At 43.2% G+C, this 21,149-nt stretch overlaps 1 protein-coding gene across 2 annotated transcripts in view; it reads right to left on the minus strand.

The window, feature by feature from the left end:
* The window catches only part of LOC141133867 (NACHT, LRR and PYD domains-containing protein 3-like), a 314,489-nt gene that overhangs the window by 12,607 nt on the left and 280,733 nt on the right, over positions 1-21,149 (minus strand). For both annotated transcript variants that reach the window (XM_073623452.1, XM_073623451.1), the window contains exons 7-8: positions 11,987-12,157; positions 6,217-6,390 (exon numbers count right to left, since the gene is read on the minus strand). In XM_073623452.1, the coding sequence (XP_073479553.1) occupies positions 6,217-6,390; positions 11,987-12,157 (345 nt within the window). The remainder of the gene's footprint in view (positions 1-6,216; positions 6,391-11,986; positions 12,158-21,149) is intronic.

Genomic DNA, 21,149 nt, shown 5'->3' on the forward strand with positions numbered 1-21,149 from the left:
AATGTTTGCTAAAATCTTGTATTTCTTTCCTCATTCCCTAATTACCATGATTGTAATATGCTGTGAATGTCCCCTTTGTTCTTATGCATGCTGGATTTTTCTGTAATTAATTTTTTAGTCCTTCATACAGATTGGCCTTCAATAACCTCCCCAGCATGTTCTCCTGGCCCTATATTCACCTCATGTAGTCACTTAACAATGTATTTTATCAGCTCCATAGTAGTGCTTTACCCCAAACATCCCCTAAAATGTGTAAAAATGTGATTTGTGCTTTAAATTCAGGCAGAGTGCCAGAGGCTTTTTTTGTGGTGTCCCTAAATCATTTTTATTAACCCCCCCTCCCCCCAACTTCTAAGTCAGTTGATCCAAATTCTCTATCTATCCTCAATCATCTATCTGCTGACTTTGCCAAACCCATACACACTATACCCATCTCTTTTGTGCTCAGATTTATGGATAAATTACCCAAAGCATGTAGTGCAAGGGCCTGCCTGTATACTTTCAAATGGTACTGTTTAAAGTTTTGTATCCTATTATTATCTTGACAGGTAATAGCAGAATGTCCAAATGTCCTCAAATGTGTACAGTGTGTATTTATATCTTTGTATTATGACACTTCTTACCTGTCCAGTGGGCTGCCAATAGTGTAACTAAGGAGGGGCTGTTCCAAGTAATACCCTGTATTTAGGCATTCATCTCTCAATGAAGTGGAGAGGGTTACCTGTCCAAGATTCCCCCCCCATAATGTTAGAAATGACCCATGAGAGGGGGAGGGGGAATATGATAGGTGTACCTTATACTTTGGTGTTGTTAAATTCCCCTTAATAAATGCTATCTGGAGGTTGGCCAAGAATGTTTGTGTCTAATCTGCTTGCCATGTTTATGTGCAAAAATAGTAATTTAATTTTTTTTCCTCAACAGTTTCCTTCCATGCCACAGGAATGGCAGACTGTGGCCTCCCACTTTGCCCCGTGGTGGGACTTTCCTAACTGGGCAATTGATGGGAAACACGTCCACATCGTCCCACCACCCAACTCGGGGTCATACTATTACAACTATAAGGGGTTCAATAGTATTGTGATGTTGGTGGTGGTGTCAGCTAATTATGACTTCTTATATGTGGACGTGGGGAAGAATGGCCGGATGTCCGATAGTGGAGTCATCGCCCAGACGGTGTTTTACAGGCGTCTCCAGAATGGAAGCTTGGACTTGCCACCTCCAGAGGACAATGTGGAAGGACTCCCATTCGTCTTCATTGCAGATGAAGCGTTTGTGCTGGGGGACCATCTTATGCGGCCATTCCCTATGAGGACCCTCACCCCGGAACAGAGGGTTTTTAATTACCAGCTGGCCAGAGCCAGAAGAGTGGTGGAGAACACATTTGGAATCCTGGCCAGCCGGTTCCGCCTATTTCTGACACCCATCCATATGGAGGAGTATAAAATTAATTATATAATCCTGGCGTACTGTATTCTCCATAACTTTTTACGCAAACATTTGGCCAACTATGCTGGCTCAGTTGGGCCTGAGGCCGGAATGATACATGAAACAACACTGACGGCGCTTGAAAGTGGCCGTCCTGGCTTGCCCTCCCTGAGTGCCCGTGATGTCCAGTTATGATACCTGGAGTTCTTTGCGGGTAGGGGGGCCATCAATATGCCGGCAAATTTGTGAAGCCTTTATCAAATAAAAAAGCAAAAAAAAAGAAAATCTTTGTGGACATTTACTGCTTGTGTTTGTTTTAGCTGACCCTGACAGAAGTGTGTTGAGTCCAGAAAATGGCGTGACTGTGTAACCTTATACAAAGCACTGTTGGGTGTTATTTATTAAAGGCAAAGACACTTTGCACTACAAGTGCACTTGAAACTGCACTGAAACTGCACTTGTAGTGCAAAGAGGATTTGCCCTCAGGAAATAACCCCCATTTTCACAGAAAACACCAATTACATCACCACCAAAGTGTTTTAGCGTTGACACAATAATCCACACATTCTTGCTTAACAATCTTTTTAATACCTGCACAATCACATGTGCATTTAGAAAAGGTTTTTCAAACAAACCAACATGTTTGTTGTATAACAATTTTTGGGGTAGCATAAATAGAAAAAAAATAGAAATGTCCATTTAAGATAAAACAGGCATGTGTAAAACCAACAAGAAAGACACAAATCTTGAACTTACAAAGTTCACATTTGGTAGAACTTGAAGGCAATATCAGACATGAGTATTTAGGAACTGTGTTTGATATTGCGTTCAGATAGGGTGAAGTCACCCCAGGAAAAGCCAAATTTGGAAGATGCACACAAATTTCCCAATGTCAACATGTGCTAGCTGCCATCACGGGGATCAAGGGACGTGTTTTTGGGGAGAAACCCCTTCCTCTCAGCTTCTTTATTATTGAGGAAGGGGTTGCACCCCCAAAATGCGTCCATTGATCTCCCGTGATGGCAGATAGCACATGTTGGCACACTGTGTGCATCCTCCAAATTAGGCTTTTCTAAAAATCGCTAAAACATTTTTCACATTGTAGCACACCAAAAAACAAAGGGATTTGTAGGGGCTTTAAACTCGCCCCAAAAGATCAATGATGTTTATATTTTTTTTAATAACATCATTGATGCTTTTCTTGAGGTTTTCCAATTGTAAATTACACCCCATGATCTCCCCGATCAGGATCTGGGCACTTTCTGATTTGAAAGGATCTGGATCCACAACATCACAATCACCTAAAAAGAGAGAAACCCAAAAAAAAAGTATCAAAAATATGCCGGCATCCATCTCTTACCTGAGCCTGTGGTCGCAGACACTCACCTGTTGTGGTGACTAGTTCCACCACGTCTTCTTCCTCCTGCTCTTCTTGGGTTGGTGGGATTTCCCCTTCTTCCAGAGGTGGGGGGTCTGTGGTCTGCTCAGGTGAGGGGTGTCCTCTGAGTCTTTTCTCCCCCATGTCAAACAAAAATGCTATACTTAGCACACAAAGATTTGATGGCAGAACTATAAATAGAAAACTTTTCTTGGAAGTGGGGTACAATTGTCTATTTTGGCAGAGTTCCGAAATTTAGCATTTTCAGTGTCCTTTGTCAAGCTTCAATACTTTACCTGTTTGGTACAAGTTTCACAGATGTAGCCCCCCCTATAGTATACACTGGAGCACCTGTGTGGCCCCCTAATAAAAATGGTGTTCTTGTGTCCCACACTAGTGCTCCAGTGTCCAAATGTGAAAACAGCTGCTCAGTGTCCTCTCCTTACACAGAAACTAGTTTGCATTTCATTCTAGTAACAAAGCCATCTACACAACCAAAATAGTTTCAGACAAGTAGGGCGTAAAAATTGTGGCCAAATGCATATGGCCTAAACAATGGTGTTTTATAGGCCGAAAGAAAAATGTTTGATACAAACGAATAATGTACCCATGAACATGAAAGTTGCCATTTAAAAATGTACACTTGTAAGAAAAGCACATGGAGCAGCACGAACGTAAGAAACATAAAGAATAGGAACACAGGACAACTACTTACTTTTTTGCTGCACTCTCCGGATCTTTCTGTACTGCTCATGTTCTTGTAATTTCAGGTCCGACCACCGTTTCCTGAGCTGATTTTTCGATCGTCATACCCCGAATTTCCGGTGCAGACTCTTGACCACTTTCGCAATTATCTTGGCCTTTCTGACATTGGGGTTGGGGTAAGGTCCATACTTCCCGTCATAGTCGGCCTTCTTCAGGATGTCCACCATCTCCAACATCTCCCCAAAGGACATATTTGAGGCCTTAAATCATCTCCTTCTGGATCGTGACGTTTCAGGCTCCGGGCTTTCCACCCCCTCCTCCTCGTTGCTATAATTAGCACGCACCTGCTATGTATCCGCTATGTGCTCTTCCCCCACTGCGCAGAACGAAAAGGGGCGGGGAATAGACTAGAAAGAACGTCAGGGGTGGGCGGAGTTACACGCATGCGCAGTGTGTATAAAGCGTAACACGCGTGCGTATTACGTACGATCTGTGAGCGGAGGAAGGAGTATTGAAAGTGCTGATCGTGATAACAAAGGTAAGATCTAAACTTGGGCCTATACTGCTTCGAAATGGAAGCCTATATTGTAACCAGATTAGGGGAGTTTGGCCTGACCTTAGGGTTTGTCTTGTGTTGTGTCTTGCAGAGAAAATGGATGGGTTCAACGACCACAATTTCCTTCCCCTGTTCATAGACAAATACAGGGAGCTGCCGTGTCTGTGGCAGGTGAGACACCCCCATTACAATAATAAACAAAAGAGGCAGGCAGCGCTGGAGAAACTGCTGGAGTTGGTGAAGCCGGTGGTCCCCACAGCAACCATCCCCTATTTAAAAACCAAAATTGGTGGCCTGAGGAGCACTTATCTTAGGGAGCGCAAGAAGGTCACGGATTCCCAGAGGTTCGGAGCTGCAGCAGATGACGTTTATGTCCCCAGGCTGTGGTACTATGAGAGACTGCGATTTCTGTCAGACCACACTGAAGTCAGGGAATCCCTCTCCACTCTTCCTTCCACGCTTCCTTCCACTCCTCCTTCCACCCCAGCTGAGGCTTCCGATGTCCAACCTGGGACTTCCAGCCAGGAAGAAGTGGATGAGCCCAGCTGGAGCCAGGTATAGCATTCTTCTACAGATTTCTGGTCAATAACTAAATGATGTTTACTAGATGTTATTATTGATCACTAATTGCTGATTGAAAAAAGTGTTTTACATATCAATAGACAGTAGTGGGCACCAAAAATTGGGACAAGAATGAAAAATGCTGGGCTCAGAAGGATAGTCTGTTATATTTGTTAATATTCAATTTGCAACAGTCATGAGGTGAAAATTGTGTGTGATTGATGAATAAAAAACTAAAACTATGTCCCTTTTTCATACACAGGAAGACCTCAGCCAGGAGAAGGTTGTGGAATGTGGCAATCAGGAGGAGGCTGGGATTAGTGGCAGCCAGGAGGAGGCGGGGCTAAGTGTCAGCCAAGAGAAGCCTGGGACCAGTCACAGTCTGACTGAATCGCAGGTTCCTCCCCTCCGCCTTCCATATAAAAGAGTGAGGAAGACGACTCCGACTCCCATGCAGGATTCTGCACTCAGGCTAATTCATGAGGCTTTGACGTTCCTCCGAGCCTTACCCACTCCTGAAGAGGCCTTTGCCTGCATGGCTGCCACCAAACTGCAGGGCATGCAGGAGGGTCAACGCCTCCTGTGTGAGCAACTCATTTATAAAGTCCTAACTAAGGGGGTGAGTGGGGAACTAACACCCAACACCGACGTGATTGAGTTGGACCATCCTCCTCTTCCTCCTCCTGCTGCCACAACTCCACCACCAGAGCCACCGCGTGGAAGGCAGCGTGGAAGGAAGACCAGAGAGTGATGGCCCTGGGTTCAGTCTGGTCTGACAAAAGCTGCAGTCTCTCGTATGACCACAGCCTGCGGACACAGATGTCATCTGCTGCTTTCCGGATCTCTGGGACTTCTGGACCAGACTGCACTCCCTTAGATAAGGACTCCTCAGGCCACCAATTTTGCTTGAAAATAATTGATGTGTGCCCTGGGGGTCCAAGGCTTCACCAATTTCTGCTGTTTCTCCATTTTCTGGGGTACAAATAAAAATCCCCCCCAAAAAAATAAGCCTTGAAAAAAATACAAACCAAAAAAAAAAAAAAAAATCGGCCTCAAAAACAAAAAAAAACAAAAAAACACCAAAATAATGTTGTCAGATGTGACAAATCAAAATATATTGAGGGAATCACGATAAATAATAAAGAAAGAAGTTTGTGAGAAGTGTGTGTGAATATGAGCAGCAAAACTACTTAATTCTTCTCACATTATAAAGAAGAAGAGAGTGCGCTGTATTAAACCATTTTTAACATTGCAGCGTGACGAAAGTGCTGTATCCATTGTGAACGCTAATTTTACCAGACCGAGCTGTTCCGTGTTGGAATTTCTTCTGAGCATGCGTGGCACTTTGTGCGTCGGAACAGGCCACACACGGTCGGAATTGACGCGATTGGATTTTGTTGTCGTAAAATTTTATAGCCTGCTCTCAAACTTTGTGTGTCAGAAAATCCAATGGAAAATGTCCGATGGAGCCCACACACGGTCGGAATGTCCGACAACACGCTCCGATCGGACATTTTCCATCGGAAAATCCGACCGTGTGTACGGGCATTAGACTTAGTATGTGTGTTACCTCCAATATAACAGATCTTACCCTCTATTCACAGAGAAGCCGGCATTCCGGAGGACCTCCCAACAATGATACACTTCTGACTCCGACATCTCCTCATCATACAATGTTATCCGCAGATAGGTCAGAGTTCGGTTTGTGGAGATAACAGAGCAAAGATCATCACAGCACCATAATGTCCCTTTACAGTCATCAATCCTGCAGGGAGAAGCAGGAAAGAGGTGAAATGTTCTTCTAGGGAGGGGCAGAAGTAGACACATCCAATGAATAATCAGTGGGCGGGGTCTTAGAGAATGAAATCTGCTTCCAGGGAGGGGCAGAAGTAGACACATCCAATGGCATTTATATATATTTTATATCTAAGATTGAAATCTTCCCTTCCCCCTCCCCGGGGGTGGAGCTCGTCATTTCTGCTCTGCAACGCAACCTGGGAGAATTGTGTCATCGATCAGCATGACGTCATGCGAGGCGGCGGCCATTTATAAAAAGGGTAACCAGGCTTTTGTTGCCATGGTGACCAAACCTTCTTATACACAGTGATGGGCGGTGGGGGAGGGGCTGGAACATCTCATCTCTCATTACATACAGAGCCCGGGGGGAGGGGACACACCATTACTAATCATTTATAATACAGGAATAGGATAGGGCAATTTTGATGGGGCAATTTTGATGAGGAAATAGGATGGGGTAATTTTGGGGCAATAAGATGGGTGCGGCTTTCATGGGGCAGTTTTGATGGAGGCAATTTTGATGGGGCAATTTGATGGGACAGTTTTCATGGTGGCAGTTAATGGAGCAATTTTGATGGGGGTAAGTTTGATGAGGGCAATAGGATGGGGCATTTTTATTGGGGCAATATGATGGGGCAATTTTGGGGCAATAGGATGGGGGCAATTTTGATGGGGCTGTTTTGATGGGGGCAGTTTTGATGGGGCAATTTGATAGGGGTAGTATGATGGGGTAATTTTGATGGGGGCAATAGGATGGGGCAATTTAGATGGGACCATTTTTATGGTGGGAGTATAATGGGGCAATTTTGATGGGGAAGTTTTGATGGGGCAATAGGATGGATGAGGGCAGTTTTGATTGGGGCAGTTTTGATGGGGCAATAGGATAGGGCACTTTTGAGGGTGGCAGTAGAATTGGGCTATAGGATTGGGCAGTTTTGATAGGTGCAATATGATGGGCAATTTTTATGGGGGCAATTTTGATGGTATCAGTATGATGGGGCAATTTTGATGGGGGCAATATGATAGGGCAATTTTGATGGGGGCAGTATGATGGGGCAATAGAATGGGGCAATTGTGATAGGGGCAGTATGAGGGGGCAGTATAAGGGGGCAGGTTTGATGGGGTAATTTGATGGAGGCAATATGATAGGGCAATTTTGATGGGGGCAGTATGATGGGGCAATTGTGATAGGGGCAATTTGATGGGGGCAGTATGAGGGGGCAGTTTTGATGGGGCAATTTGATGGAGGCAGTATTATGGGGCAATTTTAATGGGGGCAATAGGCTGGGGCAGTTTTGATAGGGGCAATTTTTATGGGGGCAATTTTGATGGGGCAGTTTTGATGGGGCAATTTTATGGGACAGTTTTGATGGGGCAGTTTGATGAGGGCAATAGGATGGGGCAGTTTTGATGGGGCAATTTTATGGGCAGTTTTGATAGGGCCATTTTGATGGTGGCAGTATGATGGGGAAGTTTTGATGGGGTAGTTTTGATGGGGCAGTTTTGATGGGGGCAATTTTGATGGGGCAATTTTATGGGACAGTTTTGATGGGGCAGTTTGATGAGGGCAATAGGATGCAGCAGTTTTGATGGGGCAATAGGATCAGGGCAATTTTGATGGGGCAATAGGATGGGGCAGTTTTGATGGGGCAATAGGATGGGGCAATTTTGATGGGGGAAATATGATGGTGGCAGTATGATGGGGCAATTTTGATGGGGGCAATAGGATGGGGCAGTTTTAATGTGGCAATTTTGATGGTGGCAGTATGATAGGGCAGTTATGGTGGGGCAATTTTGATGGCAGCAGTATAATGAGGCAATTTGATGGTGGCAGTATAATAGGGCAAATTTGATGGGGCAATAGGATTGGGCAGTTTTGATAGTGGTAATATGATGAGGCAGTTTTGATGGGGCAATTTGGTGGGGCAGTTTCTGCAAAAGGTAATTACTTTTTAAACAATGCTCATTGTAAATGATAAATAATTTCTGTACAGATGTTATATATATATATAATATGGACATTCTCTGTATTGGTGATTGAAGCACAAGAGACTCCATTTTGTTCTTTGTTTTGTCTCTACTCCCCCCTCCCCCCTCAAGGTTTTACTTTTACAATTGTTCTATTCTCCAGCTTTTAATAATATATTTCTATTTCTTAGTATTTAATAACATCTCACACCTCCCCTTTCTTATCTATGTATAAAATAACATGTAATAATACATTTTTGCTCGGAACGGACATTTTACACACAGTGATTGAGTCCTGTGAATCTCTTCCTGCAGCTTCACTATTAACTTTTGTTTTAGAGAAATAATTCCATAACAATATTTTCTTTTCTCACTCTATACCTCTTCCCTGGGCCAGTTGATAACCTTCAATGGCTTCCAATACCACCTCTATGCCAACGACACCCAGATCTATCTCTCCACTCATCAACTCACCCCCTCTATCTCCTCACGGATCTCAAACTTTCTGAATGACATATCGGTATGGATGTCACACCACTTCCTCAAACTTAATCTTTCTAAAACTGAGCTTGTTATATTTCCTCCTTCACGGTCCCCCTCCTGTGACTTCACCATTAATATCAACAACACAACCATTGGTCCCTCCACACATGCCAGGGTCCTGGGTGTAATCCTTGACTCTGACCTCTCCTTCAGCCCCCACATCCAATCACTGGCTAAATCCTGCCGCCTTAACCTCCGTAACATCTCCAGAATTCGACCCTTCCTGACTAATGACACCACAAAGCAACTTATTCACTCCTTGATTATTTCCCGCCTCGACTATTGCAACTCTCTCCTTAATGGCCTACCCTTAAGCAGGCTATCCCCCCTTCAGTCTATTATGAATGCTGCTGCTAGACTAATACACCTCACTAATCGATCCATGACTGCTGCTCCTCTCTGCCAATCCCTTCACTGGCTTCCCCTACCCCACATTGTAAAATTCAAAATGCTAACCATAACATACAAGGCCATTCACAACATCGCCCCCATCTACATCACCAACCTCATCTGCAGATATCGCCCAAATCGCCCCCTCCGCTCCTCCCAGGACCTCCTGCTCTCTAGCTCCCTTGTTACCTCCTCCCATGCTCGCATTCAGGACTTCTCCAGAGCCTCTCCCATCCTCTGGAATTCCCTCCCCCAGTATGTCCGATCAGCCCCTACCCTGTCCACCTTTAGGAGATCCCTGAGAACTCATTTATTCAGGGAAGCCTATCCCACACCCACATAACTGTCCCTGAGCCACCCCCATCAAATCATTCCCCCGCAGCTATTACCTTTTGTACCACCTCCCCCTCCCTTTAGAATGTAAGCTCTACGAGCCGGGCCCTCCTGTACCTTTTGTATTGAACTGTACTGTAATTGTGTTGTCCCCCTTATACATTGTAAAGCGCTGCGTAAACTGTTGGCGCTATATAAATCTAATCTCGTATAATAATAATAATAATAACAATATATATATATATATAGATATATATATATCTGCACAAAAAAAACAAGGGATAACATTTACAATTATCATCTTTTATAAAGTAATTACCTTTTGCAGGAGATTTTTGTATTTCTAGATTTATAATCTTTGTAAATGTAGATAAACTTCCTACTTCCTGGAGGGGGAGGGGAGGTTTCCATAGTTAAGGGGCGAAGAGTTCCTCTGACACTGCTGTTGCTATGGAAACCCGACCTACAACCTATTACACGGCTCGTGCTGCTCTGAGCATGTGCGAGATCTGGAGGTGCATGCTGGGTAACCATGGAATACAGGAAGAGATACAGTCTGGCTTCAGATGCCCACACATGAGATGGGGGTGGCCTGCTGGGACTTACAAAAGTAAGAAAACAATGCTGCAAAAATACAAAGCGGACCTTGGATTACAGCGTACCTTTACTAGAATACATTCATCATGAGGATTATAGGGGGAGGTTTATCTACAAAGTAACATTTCTCCCGGAGCTCCACTTTATATATACAAGTGCCTTAAAAGTCCACCTTAGGGGTATTTATTTTGTTTCTAACAAGTTTTTGGATGTGGCACTACTGAGAGGAAATCCTCACTGACTCCATTTCTACAATTACTGTATAAAGTTCTTAGTTTTCTGCATAAAGTATATTAATACCAATTCATTATTCTACAACACATTGTTCCAGCACTGAGGTTGTGGTAGTAGCAGACATATATTGTATGTAGTATTTGCTTTGTATTATAATTGTTGTTGTGTAATTAATATTTGGAAGTATCAGGATCAGGTGGTTCGGTGGTTTGTTACATAGTTACACAGCCATATAGTAACACTGCAGTTGTGGTAACACTTACCTCTGTCTGCAGGTAGGTTGTTTGTCTGTGTAATATAGAGCAGAGCTACACTAGTTTGTTAATTAGTGTATAAAATATGTACAAAGATAAAGAATGACAGAAAATACAACAAAGACAAAAGGACAGACACAGTCTGGCTGTGAGAATAAAACAGAAATAAACTTTTTCTGAGGATTATCCTGTGACAGCAACATGTCAGGAACATCCGCTATTCACCGGGTAGACCGGCACACTGGAAATCACCCCGTCCATATCTCAGGATCCTCAATTTATGGATGTGGGTGAAGTTTAGCCATCAGCCAATCAACCCTGGGGGGTGTTCCCTGCCCAGCCCACAAGCCGGTCCTGTGTTCTGAAGGAACCAGAGATAAATGGGCCATGAATGGTTCTGATGGATGAGGATTGGATTTCCAACACCAGCATGTCAGTCTGATCCCAACAAGACCAATCAGTGCTTGTCTGGTGTGATCAGACTCCATAGAACCATTCTGGGGGTTTCTCCTGGATTCTATCCTCACTACACATACAATGTTATGTGTACATGTACCCCAACATGTCTACAATCAGGAGGAATTATTTCCATCTCTCTACAACTAATATTTTATTTTGTATGAGAGATAAAATAGATTCCTCTGATCTCTGATATAAATAAATGTCTGGCAGACAGTTCGGGGTCTTCTCACTGTATCGGCCTCGTCCCCTGCTGGGCTTGTAGATGAAATGACTAGGACCTCTCTTTGAGGCTCAGTGAGGTGACAATTTTATATCTACAAGGATGGGGGGATTTTATTGGCATTTAGGGGTCACTTCTGGTCTAGAGACTAGCTCTGTCCTTCCAGATTCTAATTGAGGACCATCTGTCTATGATTGGTCACTGAATGAAGAGAATACGGAGTCCTGTGCGTCTTCTGGTCTGTTTCAGGTCCAAATTCAGCCCAAAATTCAGGGAGAAATCGGCCCTGAAATGGTGAATGGAGATGCACCGGACCCCCTACTGTGAGCCGCTGTGACCTCCAGTGTGAACCCAGCCAAAGTCTGATCTCTGATAGTCAGTGGAGGGGGAGGGGATGAAAGCCAATAACAGCGAGTGACCTGAAGGACTATGATGGGAAGTCCCAGTGTAACCGGCCAATCAGAAGTCTGTCTTTCATCTAGGTGACATGCCTGGATCCCTCACATAGAAGATTTATAGCAGAATCCTGCAGAATATTATATCATTTATAGGATAATTCTCACCTCAGGTACTGCAGAGTACAGCCAGGATGTCTGAGCCCCTCACATAGAAGTTTTATTCCAGAGTCTTCCAGATCATTTCCTGATAAATCCAGTGTGGTGAGGGATTGATTATTGATCAGAATAGATCTGAGATCATCACAGGCGGAGGAAGTCACATCACATCTCCACAACCTGCAGAGACAAATCCAGACACATGATATTATATTATAAGATGAATATGAGGAATTATTCCCATTTAGTGAAAAGTAACATAACATCACTAGAGCGGAATATCAGGATATACAGAATGTTATACAGAGGAAAGATCTTGTTATTAGGGAGGCTGATACAGGTGAAGCTGTTGTAGTACTTATGTCTACACAGTATAAAGAGGGGGCGCTATGACAGCTCAGTCACCCCCTTATGTACCCGGATATTAAGCAGGACCTCACACAGTGTCTCATACAGGGGCTTCTGAAATTGATAGATAAAGGAAAGGATCTGGAAGGGGGGAGGAGGATCTGACTAGGATTGACATGCAGTGAGTCCACTCCACTAGCCCAGGCAATCAGCTGTTGCATGTCTAAATGATTCCTTAGACCTCCCCGGTCCTCCCATACAGCACATTGCTGAATAAACAATTCTCTAAGCCAGCTGCCTGTCTTTTTGCTCTTTCCTGCTCTCAAGCTCTGGATACTGCCAAATCCACGGATGACGAGGACGAGGTGTTGTGGAAGGAGGAGGCGGTGAGAGTGAGCGGCTAAATCCAAGCCTCACCGTGAAAACACGAGCTGAACCGAGTCCCGCCGAGTCCTTCCGAATCGAGCTCCACCGTGTTCATTCAAACGCTTGGGGAGAGGGATCCCACAGACCGGGCGGAGGGAGAGTCGGCGTATGCAGAAAGAAGAGAGGAAGGAGAGGAGGCAGAAGGAAAAGGAAGGGAAAAGGGAAAGAAAAAAAAGAAAAAACAATCCCCACGGAGTGCAGAGGTAACAGTGTTACTGACATAACCCTGGAAGATTTTTTCTCAAGAGTCAACATAACAGCAGTGGGGAATAGTGTTTTTCCGGATATATACAGGATACTCCACCAGAGCCTATAAGAAGTCGGATAAGGCAAGGTAAAAAGTGCCTTTTATTTATAAATATCTGATCTGATGAACATTACCTGATTTGGTCCTGTTAAATGAGGTAAAGGAATATCACATGTGTTGAAACGAACTCTAGAAGAGACAGTGTACATAGTGAAATAAGGGCGATAAAATTTGGGTGTAAGTGAGAGCTATACTCCCTTATAGCTGTATACCCTAAATATAACATGCCTCCTAAAAGCACGCATTCCCAGAAAACAAAAAGGGGATCATCGGGGGAGTCAACTAAGTATCCTTCTAAACCCGCATCGGCACAAAAGTCAGATATTAAAGGCTTTTTTCAACAACCACAGGATCAACAAAATAGCTCTACCCTAACTGAGCTAAATTTCTCATCTCCAGCTAGAGAAGTAGAGCATGGAACAAGTATTAGCCCCAGTGAGCACACACAGCATCTTATGATGGATATGGAGGGAGCAGAAGGAGGCCCCATGTGGAATTTACAGACATATATAAAAGCTCTACCAACCAGGGAAGATATGGATAAATACATACACAGATTAGAATCCTCTTATAAATCTGAAATACAAACATTGAAATCATCTCTGACTGATACGCAAAATAAGATCATGGACATGGACAGAAAAATTGCAAATATGGATCAAAAAATGATTTTATTAGAAGAGAAAAGGGTAGAACATGATCGATACTTGAGCTACATAATAAATATCACGGACGACCTCGAAAATAGAAGTAGACGAAACAATATAAGAGTTAGAGGTCTTCCTGAGACTGTGAATGCAGAGAACCTTAGGAAAACTTTCCAAAATATATTTAATTAATTGCTAGAGCGTCCAGGGGAGACAGAAATAGAGATCGACAGAGTCCAAGGTCCTAAAGTCAATGATTCAGGAAAACCTAGAGATGTGATTTGTAGAATACATATTTTTCAGGTTAAAGAAAAAATTATGATAGCGGCACGGCGCCACCGGGATTTTGAATACGAGGGTGCACAGATTATATTTTTGCAGGACCTGTCAAAATTAACGAACTTCAACCCCACCCTTATAACAGTATATATTTGAGCATCCTTAAGGGGTGAGCACATTGCTCGGGGTGCACATTGCAGGGGCTTCTTTCTCTAAGTGATTCTTTCTACAAGTGATATGCACTTCAATCTCTGCACTTGAGCGATTGCACGAAGCGAAGAAATACAGCAATCTGCACTGGAAAGCAGCTAACAGACTGTAGGTGACCCTGTCTCTCTAATAGGCTCTCCTTCCGCTCTGTAACATGCACTCTCTACCACTGCTTCTGACACTCCTCTCCTCTCTCCTCAAACTCTCTTACCTTCACCCCCCTCTCCACCCGCCTGCTTATACATATCACCCTGCCTTCTGTCTTCTCCCTACTACTGCTCCTACCAACTCTCGCTCATTCTACATCCATACACTGATAAAACCTCCAGTACTCTGAGACATGCCCTTTCACATAAATCACAGTCCCACATTACCTCCCTCACCCTCCTGCTTCTCCTAATCTCTGGTGACATATCCCCAAACCCTGGGCCACCATCATCTGTCTTTGCCCAATGCTCCCATCCCCCTACACCCTCTGACAGGAGCCGTAACCCACAGAACTTGGTCTCTATTCCTCTTTCAAAAAAGCCCCCCCTTTTCCTGTGCCCTGTGGAATGCACGTTCTGTCTGCAACAAACTCACCGCCCTTCACGACCTCTTTATCACAAATTCCTTTAACCTACTTGCCATTACTGAAACCTGGCTTCATGAATCGGATACTATTTCTCCTGCTTCCCTCTCCCATGGGGGCCTTCTCTGGACTCACTCCTCCAGACCAAGTGGACGGAAGGGAGGTGGAGTGGGAATCCTTCTAGCCCCATGCAGCACCTATCAGGTTCTTCACCCACCTCCCTCTCTGACACTCTCCTCTTTTGAGGCACATTGCATTCGTCTTTTCTCTCCCATTTCTCTAAGAATTGCTGTCATCTACCGGCCCCCTGGACCAGTATTAGCCTTTCTTGATGACTTCTCTGCCTGGCTACCCTACTTTCTCTCTTCTGAAATCCCCACAATTATTCTTGAGGACTTCAACATCCCTGTCAACACTAACACTACTATTACTTCTAAACTTCTCAGTCTAACCTCATCGCTTGACCTGAAGCAATGGATACAGGCTCCTACCCACTCCAATGGCAACACCCTTGACCTTGCCTTCTCCTATCTGTGCACTCCATGCAACCTTTCCAACAATCCACTCCCACTCTCTGATCACCACCTTATTAGTTTTGCTCTCTCCTTGTCTTCCACCTCTTCTCCCTCCAACCGCCTAAAAATTACACGTAGAAACCTTCGCCACCTCAACCCTTCTCTTCTCTACTCTGCTACTGATCACCTCTATGACAAAATCTTACCTCTGTCCTGCCCCAACCTAGCTACTTTCATCTACAACAGCTCACTGTCTTCCTCCCTAGACAAGCTTGCCCCCCTCACTACACGCAGAATTAGGCCCCAACTGCTACAACCCTGGCAAACAGATGACACCAGAAGTCTCAGAAAACGTAGCCACGCTCTTGAGCGCCTGTGGCATAAGACTAAGACCCAGGAAGACTTCACACAATATAAATCTGGCCTCCTAAAATACTACTCCTGCCTTCACACTGCCAAACAGACCTACTTTATCACACTCATTAACACCTTCTCATCCAGTCCACGTCAACTCTTCTCTACCTTCAACACTCTGCTCTGTCCTCCACTGCCTCCACCCACCAACTCACTCACTGCCCAGGAGATTGCCAATCACTTCAAAACTAAGATTGATACAATTCATGAGGAGATCACCAATGCGCAAAAACCTCCCCCATGCAACACCCCATGTCCACAGACACAATCATTACTTCCCTCATTCAACCCTGCTACTATTACTGAGGTTGCTAAACTTTTATCTAGCACTCATCTAACCACTTGCACCCTGGATCCTGTTCCCTCGCAAATGCTACGCTCACCCTCTGACTCGATTCTACACTCTCTAACTCACATTTTCAACCTCTCCCTCTCTTGTGTCATCTTCCCAAACTCTCTAAAACATGCGCTAGTCACCCCCATACTAAAAAAGCCCTCACTGGATCCCACCAATCTCAACAACTTACGTCCCATCTCCTTACTCTCCTTCTCCTCCAAACTTCTTGAAAGACTGGTCTACAACCGACTAAGCGACCATCTGACCATGAATAAACTTCTTGATCTCCTTCAGTCCGGTTTTCGCCCTCAACACTCCACGGAAACTGCTCTCCTTAAACTCTCAAATGACCTACTAATGGCTAAAGCCAATGGACACTATTCTGTACTACTTCTCTTGGATCTCTCTGCTGCCTTTGACACAGTGGACCACCCCCTCCTCCTCAAAAAACTCCACTCCTTTGGTCTCCGTGACTGTACTCTTCGCTGGTTCTCATCCTACCTATCCCACCGCTCCTTCAGTGTCACTTACAACTCTACTTCCTCCTCTCCTCTTCCTTTTTCCGTTGGGGTCCCCCAAGGTTTTGTTCTTGGACCTCTCCTTTTCTCAATCTACACCACCTCCTTGGGTCAGTTGATTGCCTCCCACAGCTTTAAATATCATCTCTACGCTGATGACACCCAAATCTATCTCTCCACCCCCCAGCTCTCTCCATCTGTCTCCTCGCGCATTACCAACTTACTAGCAGACATATCAGCCTGGATGTCACATCACTTTCTCAAACTCAACCTATCCAAAACCGAGCTCATGATATTTCCTCCCTCAGGTGCCACTTCCCCTGATTTCTCTGTCAAGATCAACGGCTCAACTATCAACCCATCTCCCCACCCAAGGTCCTAGGTGTAATCCTGGACTCTGAACTAACCTTTCGACCCCACATTCTATCACTATCCAAAGCTTGCCGCCTCAGTCTTCGCAAAATCTCCAACATACGCCCCTTCCTAACCAATGACACCACAAAGCTTCTAATCCACTCCCTGGTCATCTTCCGCCTTGACTACTGCAACTCCCTCCTCATTGGTTTACCTCTAAATAGGCTATCCCCACTTCAGTCCATCATGAACGCTGCTGCCAGGCTCATCTATCACACAAACCGCTCAGTGTCTGCCACACCCCTCTGCCAATCCCTCCATTGGCTGCCGCTCAGTCACCGAATTAAATTCAAGATACTAACTATAACTTACAAACCCATCCACAACCTGGCCCCCAGCTACATCTCTAACGTAGTCACAAAATACCAACCTAATTGTTCTCTTCGCTCCTCCCAAGACCTCCAGCTCTCAAACTCGCTTGTCACCTCATCCCATGCTCGCCTTCAGCCTCCCCCATCCTCTGGAATGCTCTACCCCAATCCGTCTGATTTTCTCCTACTTTATCCACTTTCAGACGATCCCTGAAAACTCATCTCTTCAGAGAAGCCTATCTGGCCCCCACCTAACAACTGTACATTTATCTTCTCAATCAGCACATCACCCATAGTTATTACCTCTTGTATCTCTTGACCTTCCCTCCTAGATTGTAAGCTCTAAGGAGCAGGGCCCTCTGATTTCTACTGTATCACATTGTATTGTATTTGTACTGTCTACCCTCAAGTTGTAAAGCGCTACGTAAACTGTTGGCGCTATATAAATACTGTATATAATAAATACACGCTAATAAGAAGAAAAGCAGTGAAACCATTGTTGGATATGTTGAGGGAAAGGGAAATCCTATTCAGATGGGGTTTTCCCTTCCAGATCATTGTTCATCAAGGTGGCCAAAGGGTTATTTTTGGGACATTAATGATCTCCCTGAATTTTCTAGACTTTTGCAATTATCTCTGATCAATCTGCCGGACTGGCCACATTCATATCAGGGATTGGACTGGAGACAATATAGAGGAAGATAGAAAGCTTTAGTGGTGGATGGGAGGGGGGGGGTCCTTTTTTTTTTTTTTTTTTCGCCTCTTCCATTTTAGTAATTAATAGGTGATTGAGGCGGATCATGTGTTATAAGTTAAATTATGTTTTTGAATAATTTTTTGTTCTATTTGAAGTATTGTAGATTTAGAAGATATATAAGACGGTTATATTTATGTCCAATATTAGAGAGAATTAAGGCACATTAATTCACTAGGGTTGGTTGGCGGGGGTGTGTTTTTTTTTTTTTTTTTTTAGTAGATGATTGAGATGGACTATATGTTATAAGTCAAAATATGTTTCTGATAATTTTTTAGAGTAAAATTGTACATTATTTCATTAGGTTGGGTTGGTGGGGATTTCTTTTTTTTTTTTTGTAGATGATTGAGATGGACTATATGTTATAAGTCAAAATATGTTTCTGATAGTTTTTTAGTGTAAAATTGTACATTATTTCATTTGGTTGGGTTGGAGGGTTTTTTTGTTTTTTGTTTTTTTATACTGGGCACTAAAGGAATGGGGGCATAATTGCTTTACATATATGTATATAACACTGGACAGTTGATTTGGTTGACTGTCTTCAAGCTTATAATTTACTGGGTGGGACAGGGGGTTTCTTTAGGGGTTTCATGTTTTGCTTTTATGTTTGGCAATATTCCACTATATTTCACCAGGCACCATTGATACACTAGGGTTGATTGGTATTTGGCGTGGGGAGGGAGTGCGGGTTGGGGGATTTTTTCCTTTTTTTTTTTTTTTTTCACTTAAGGTATTTGTACATGGTTTGATGTATACTGGGGTAGGGGTTAAGGGAAGAAAATGAAAATGTTGTTCCTATATGTGCACTAATTTGTATATCACACTAGATAGCTGATCCGGTTGAGGCTCTTCAACTCACTGGGTGGGATAGGGGGACTATTATGGGGGTTCATGTTTTTTTTTTTTCTCTCTCCCACTAAATTTTGTAATGGATACAGAATTTATCTATTTATTTATTTTTTATTATTTTTTTTTTCACTAAGGATATATAGGATATAACTGTTTGCATATTATGTCCGAATAGAGGAGTTTTCTTTAGCTGATACGGTAATTTTTTTTTTTTTTGGAATAATAATAATATAGCCTGAGCTAGGCACGTTCAATCCGGGGAGGATATCCTTTTATTCCCAAATTTAGGGAACTTACTTGGTAAGGTTAGACTCAAAGGAGTCGAATAGATAGTGAGTAGATAGGTTTGTGTGGCTGGGTTGATTGGGGTGAGTGTGTAACAGACTTATAACTTTTTTTGTTTTTTTTTGTTTCTTCTCTCTCTCCTTATACCAAAGTTACAAAAGGGATATTATAATGCATGGTATCATGACTCCTTCGCATATTCAAAATCGAGAGGAGCCTCCATAGCGATACATAAGTCATTACCACATCAGGTTCTGTAAAAATGGAGAAATAGAGACGGTAGGGCAATATTTCTTAGACTCCTAATATTTGGAAAGAAATATACATTTATTAATGTATATTTACCTAACCAGGGACAATCTAGAGTAGGAGCACAATTGATCACAGACCTTATGGAAAAAGCGGAAGGGATCACGATAATTGGGGGAGACTTCAATTTTATTCTGGATAATGATAGGGATACTTCAGCAACATTAATAATACAGAAGGCTAAGGATAAAGCAAAATTTATGGAAATAATGGCTAAGCATCATTTGGTTGATATATGGAGGGCGCTTCATCCCCTGGAAAGGGACTACACGTTCCACTCCAAGGTTCATGGTACTTATCATAGAATTGATTTCTTTCTGATAAATCAGTTGGGAGTAGCTGTGACTTCTTCCTCTGAAATTGGCAGTGCCATATGGTCAGATCATGCACCAATATTTCTAGTATTAGATATTGCCAGGGAGAGGAGCTCAAGAGGTACCTGGAAATTGAATGATAACTTGCTATATGGCGAGGATTGTGTTTCAGAAATAAAGAGGGCAATAATAAACTTTTCCAAAGATCATATAAAGGATACCACCTCCCTATCGATCCAATGGGAAGCGTTGAAATGCGTAGTTCGGGGCCTATTTATAAATAGGGGCTAGGCTAAAAAAGGTAAAAAGGAATAGAACGACCCACCTCCTGAAGGAGATATCAAGACTGGAAACTATGCATTAGCAAAATCCTCTTAGAGAAATATTATCGGAATTAACAGAAAAGAAAACAGAACTGCAGAACCTACTTAATGAGCAGACATTACGAATAAGGGATAGAAACCGTACGTTATTTTACCAACAGGGCAATAAACCTGGTAAATTATTGGCAAGAGCTCTACGTCAGCGAATTAACGCTTCATCTATTGTTAAAATCAAGTCAGATAATGATGAGATGATATATGATCCAAAAGGTATCTTAAAAACATTCCAGACTTTTTATAATAATCTATATAATTTACCAAACCAATTAGCAAATACAGATCCGGTAAGATATCAACAAAATATACAACAATATATCAAAGATACTGCATTACCACTATTAGCAACAACAGATATAGAACAGTTAGAACAAGAATATTCAGAGATAGAAATACAAAAAGTAATCGATTCATTAGTGATAGGGAAAAGCCCAGGCCCGGATGGTTTTACCCCACGGTTCTACAAAACATTTAGAGACGTCTTAATTCCTATTATCAGGAGAACTTTTAACTCAGTATCTACTTCTCAACCGTTTGTCCCGCATAGTCTACAGGCATATATCTCACTCATACCAAAACCGGAAAAGGATCCCTCTATATGTGGTAATTATAGACCAATTTCCTTGACTAATATTGATATTAGATTGTATTCAAAGATTATCGCTAACAGACTTACCCTAATAATACCAGCACACATACATTTAAACCAGGTGGGATTTATAAAGGGGTGAGGGGCGAGGGATAATACGCTTAAAACATTGACACTGGTGGAATATGCTCGGAGACGCTCCATCCCATTCTGCCTGTTGGCAGTAGATGCCGAAAAAGCATTTGACAGGGTGGGATGGAGCTTTCTCAAGGAGACATTAAAGCAGTGGGGGATTGGCCCCCTACTGCTGGATAAAATAATGGCCCTTTATCATAATCCAATGGCTAGAATACGGGCAAATGGGGAATTATCGGATACAGTGTATATCACCAATG

This window comes from Aquarana catesbeiana, linkage group LG03, assembly GCF_042186555.1.
Source record: "Aquarana catesbeiana isolate 2022-GZ linkage group LG03, ASM4218655v1, whole genome shotgun sequence".
Lineage (NCBI taxonomy): Eukaryota > Metazoa > Chordata > Amphibia > Anura > Ranidae > Aquarana > Aquarana catesbeiana.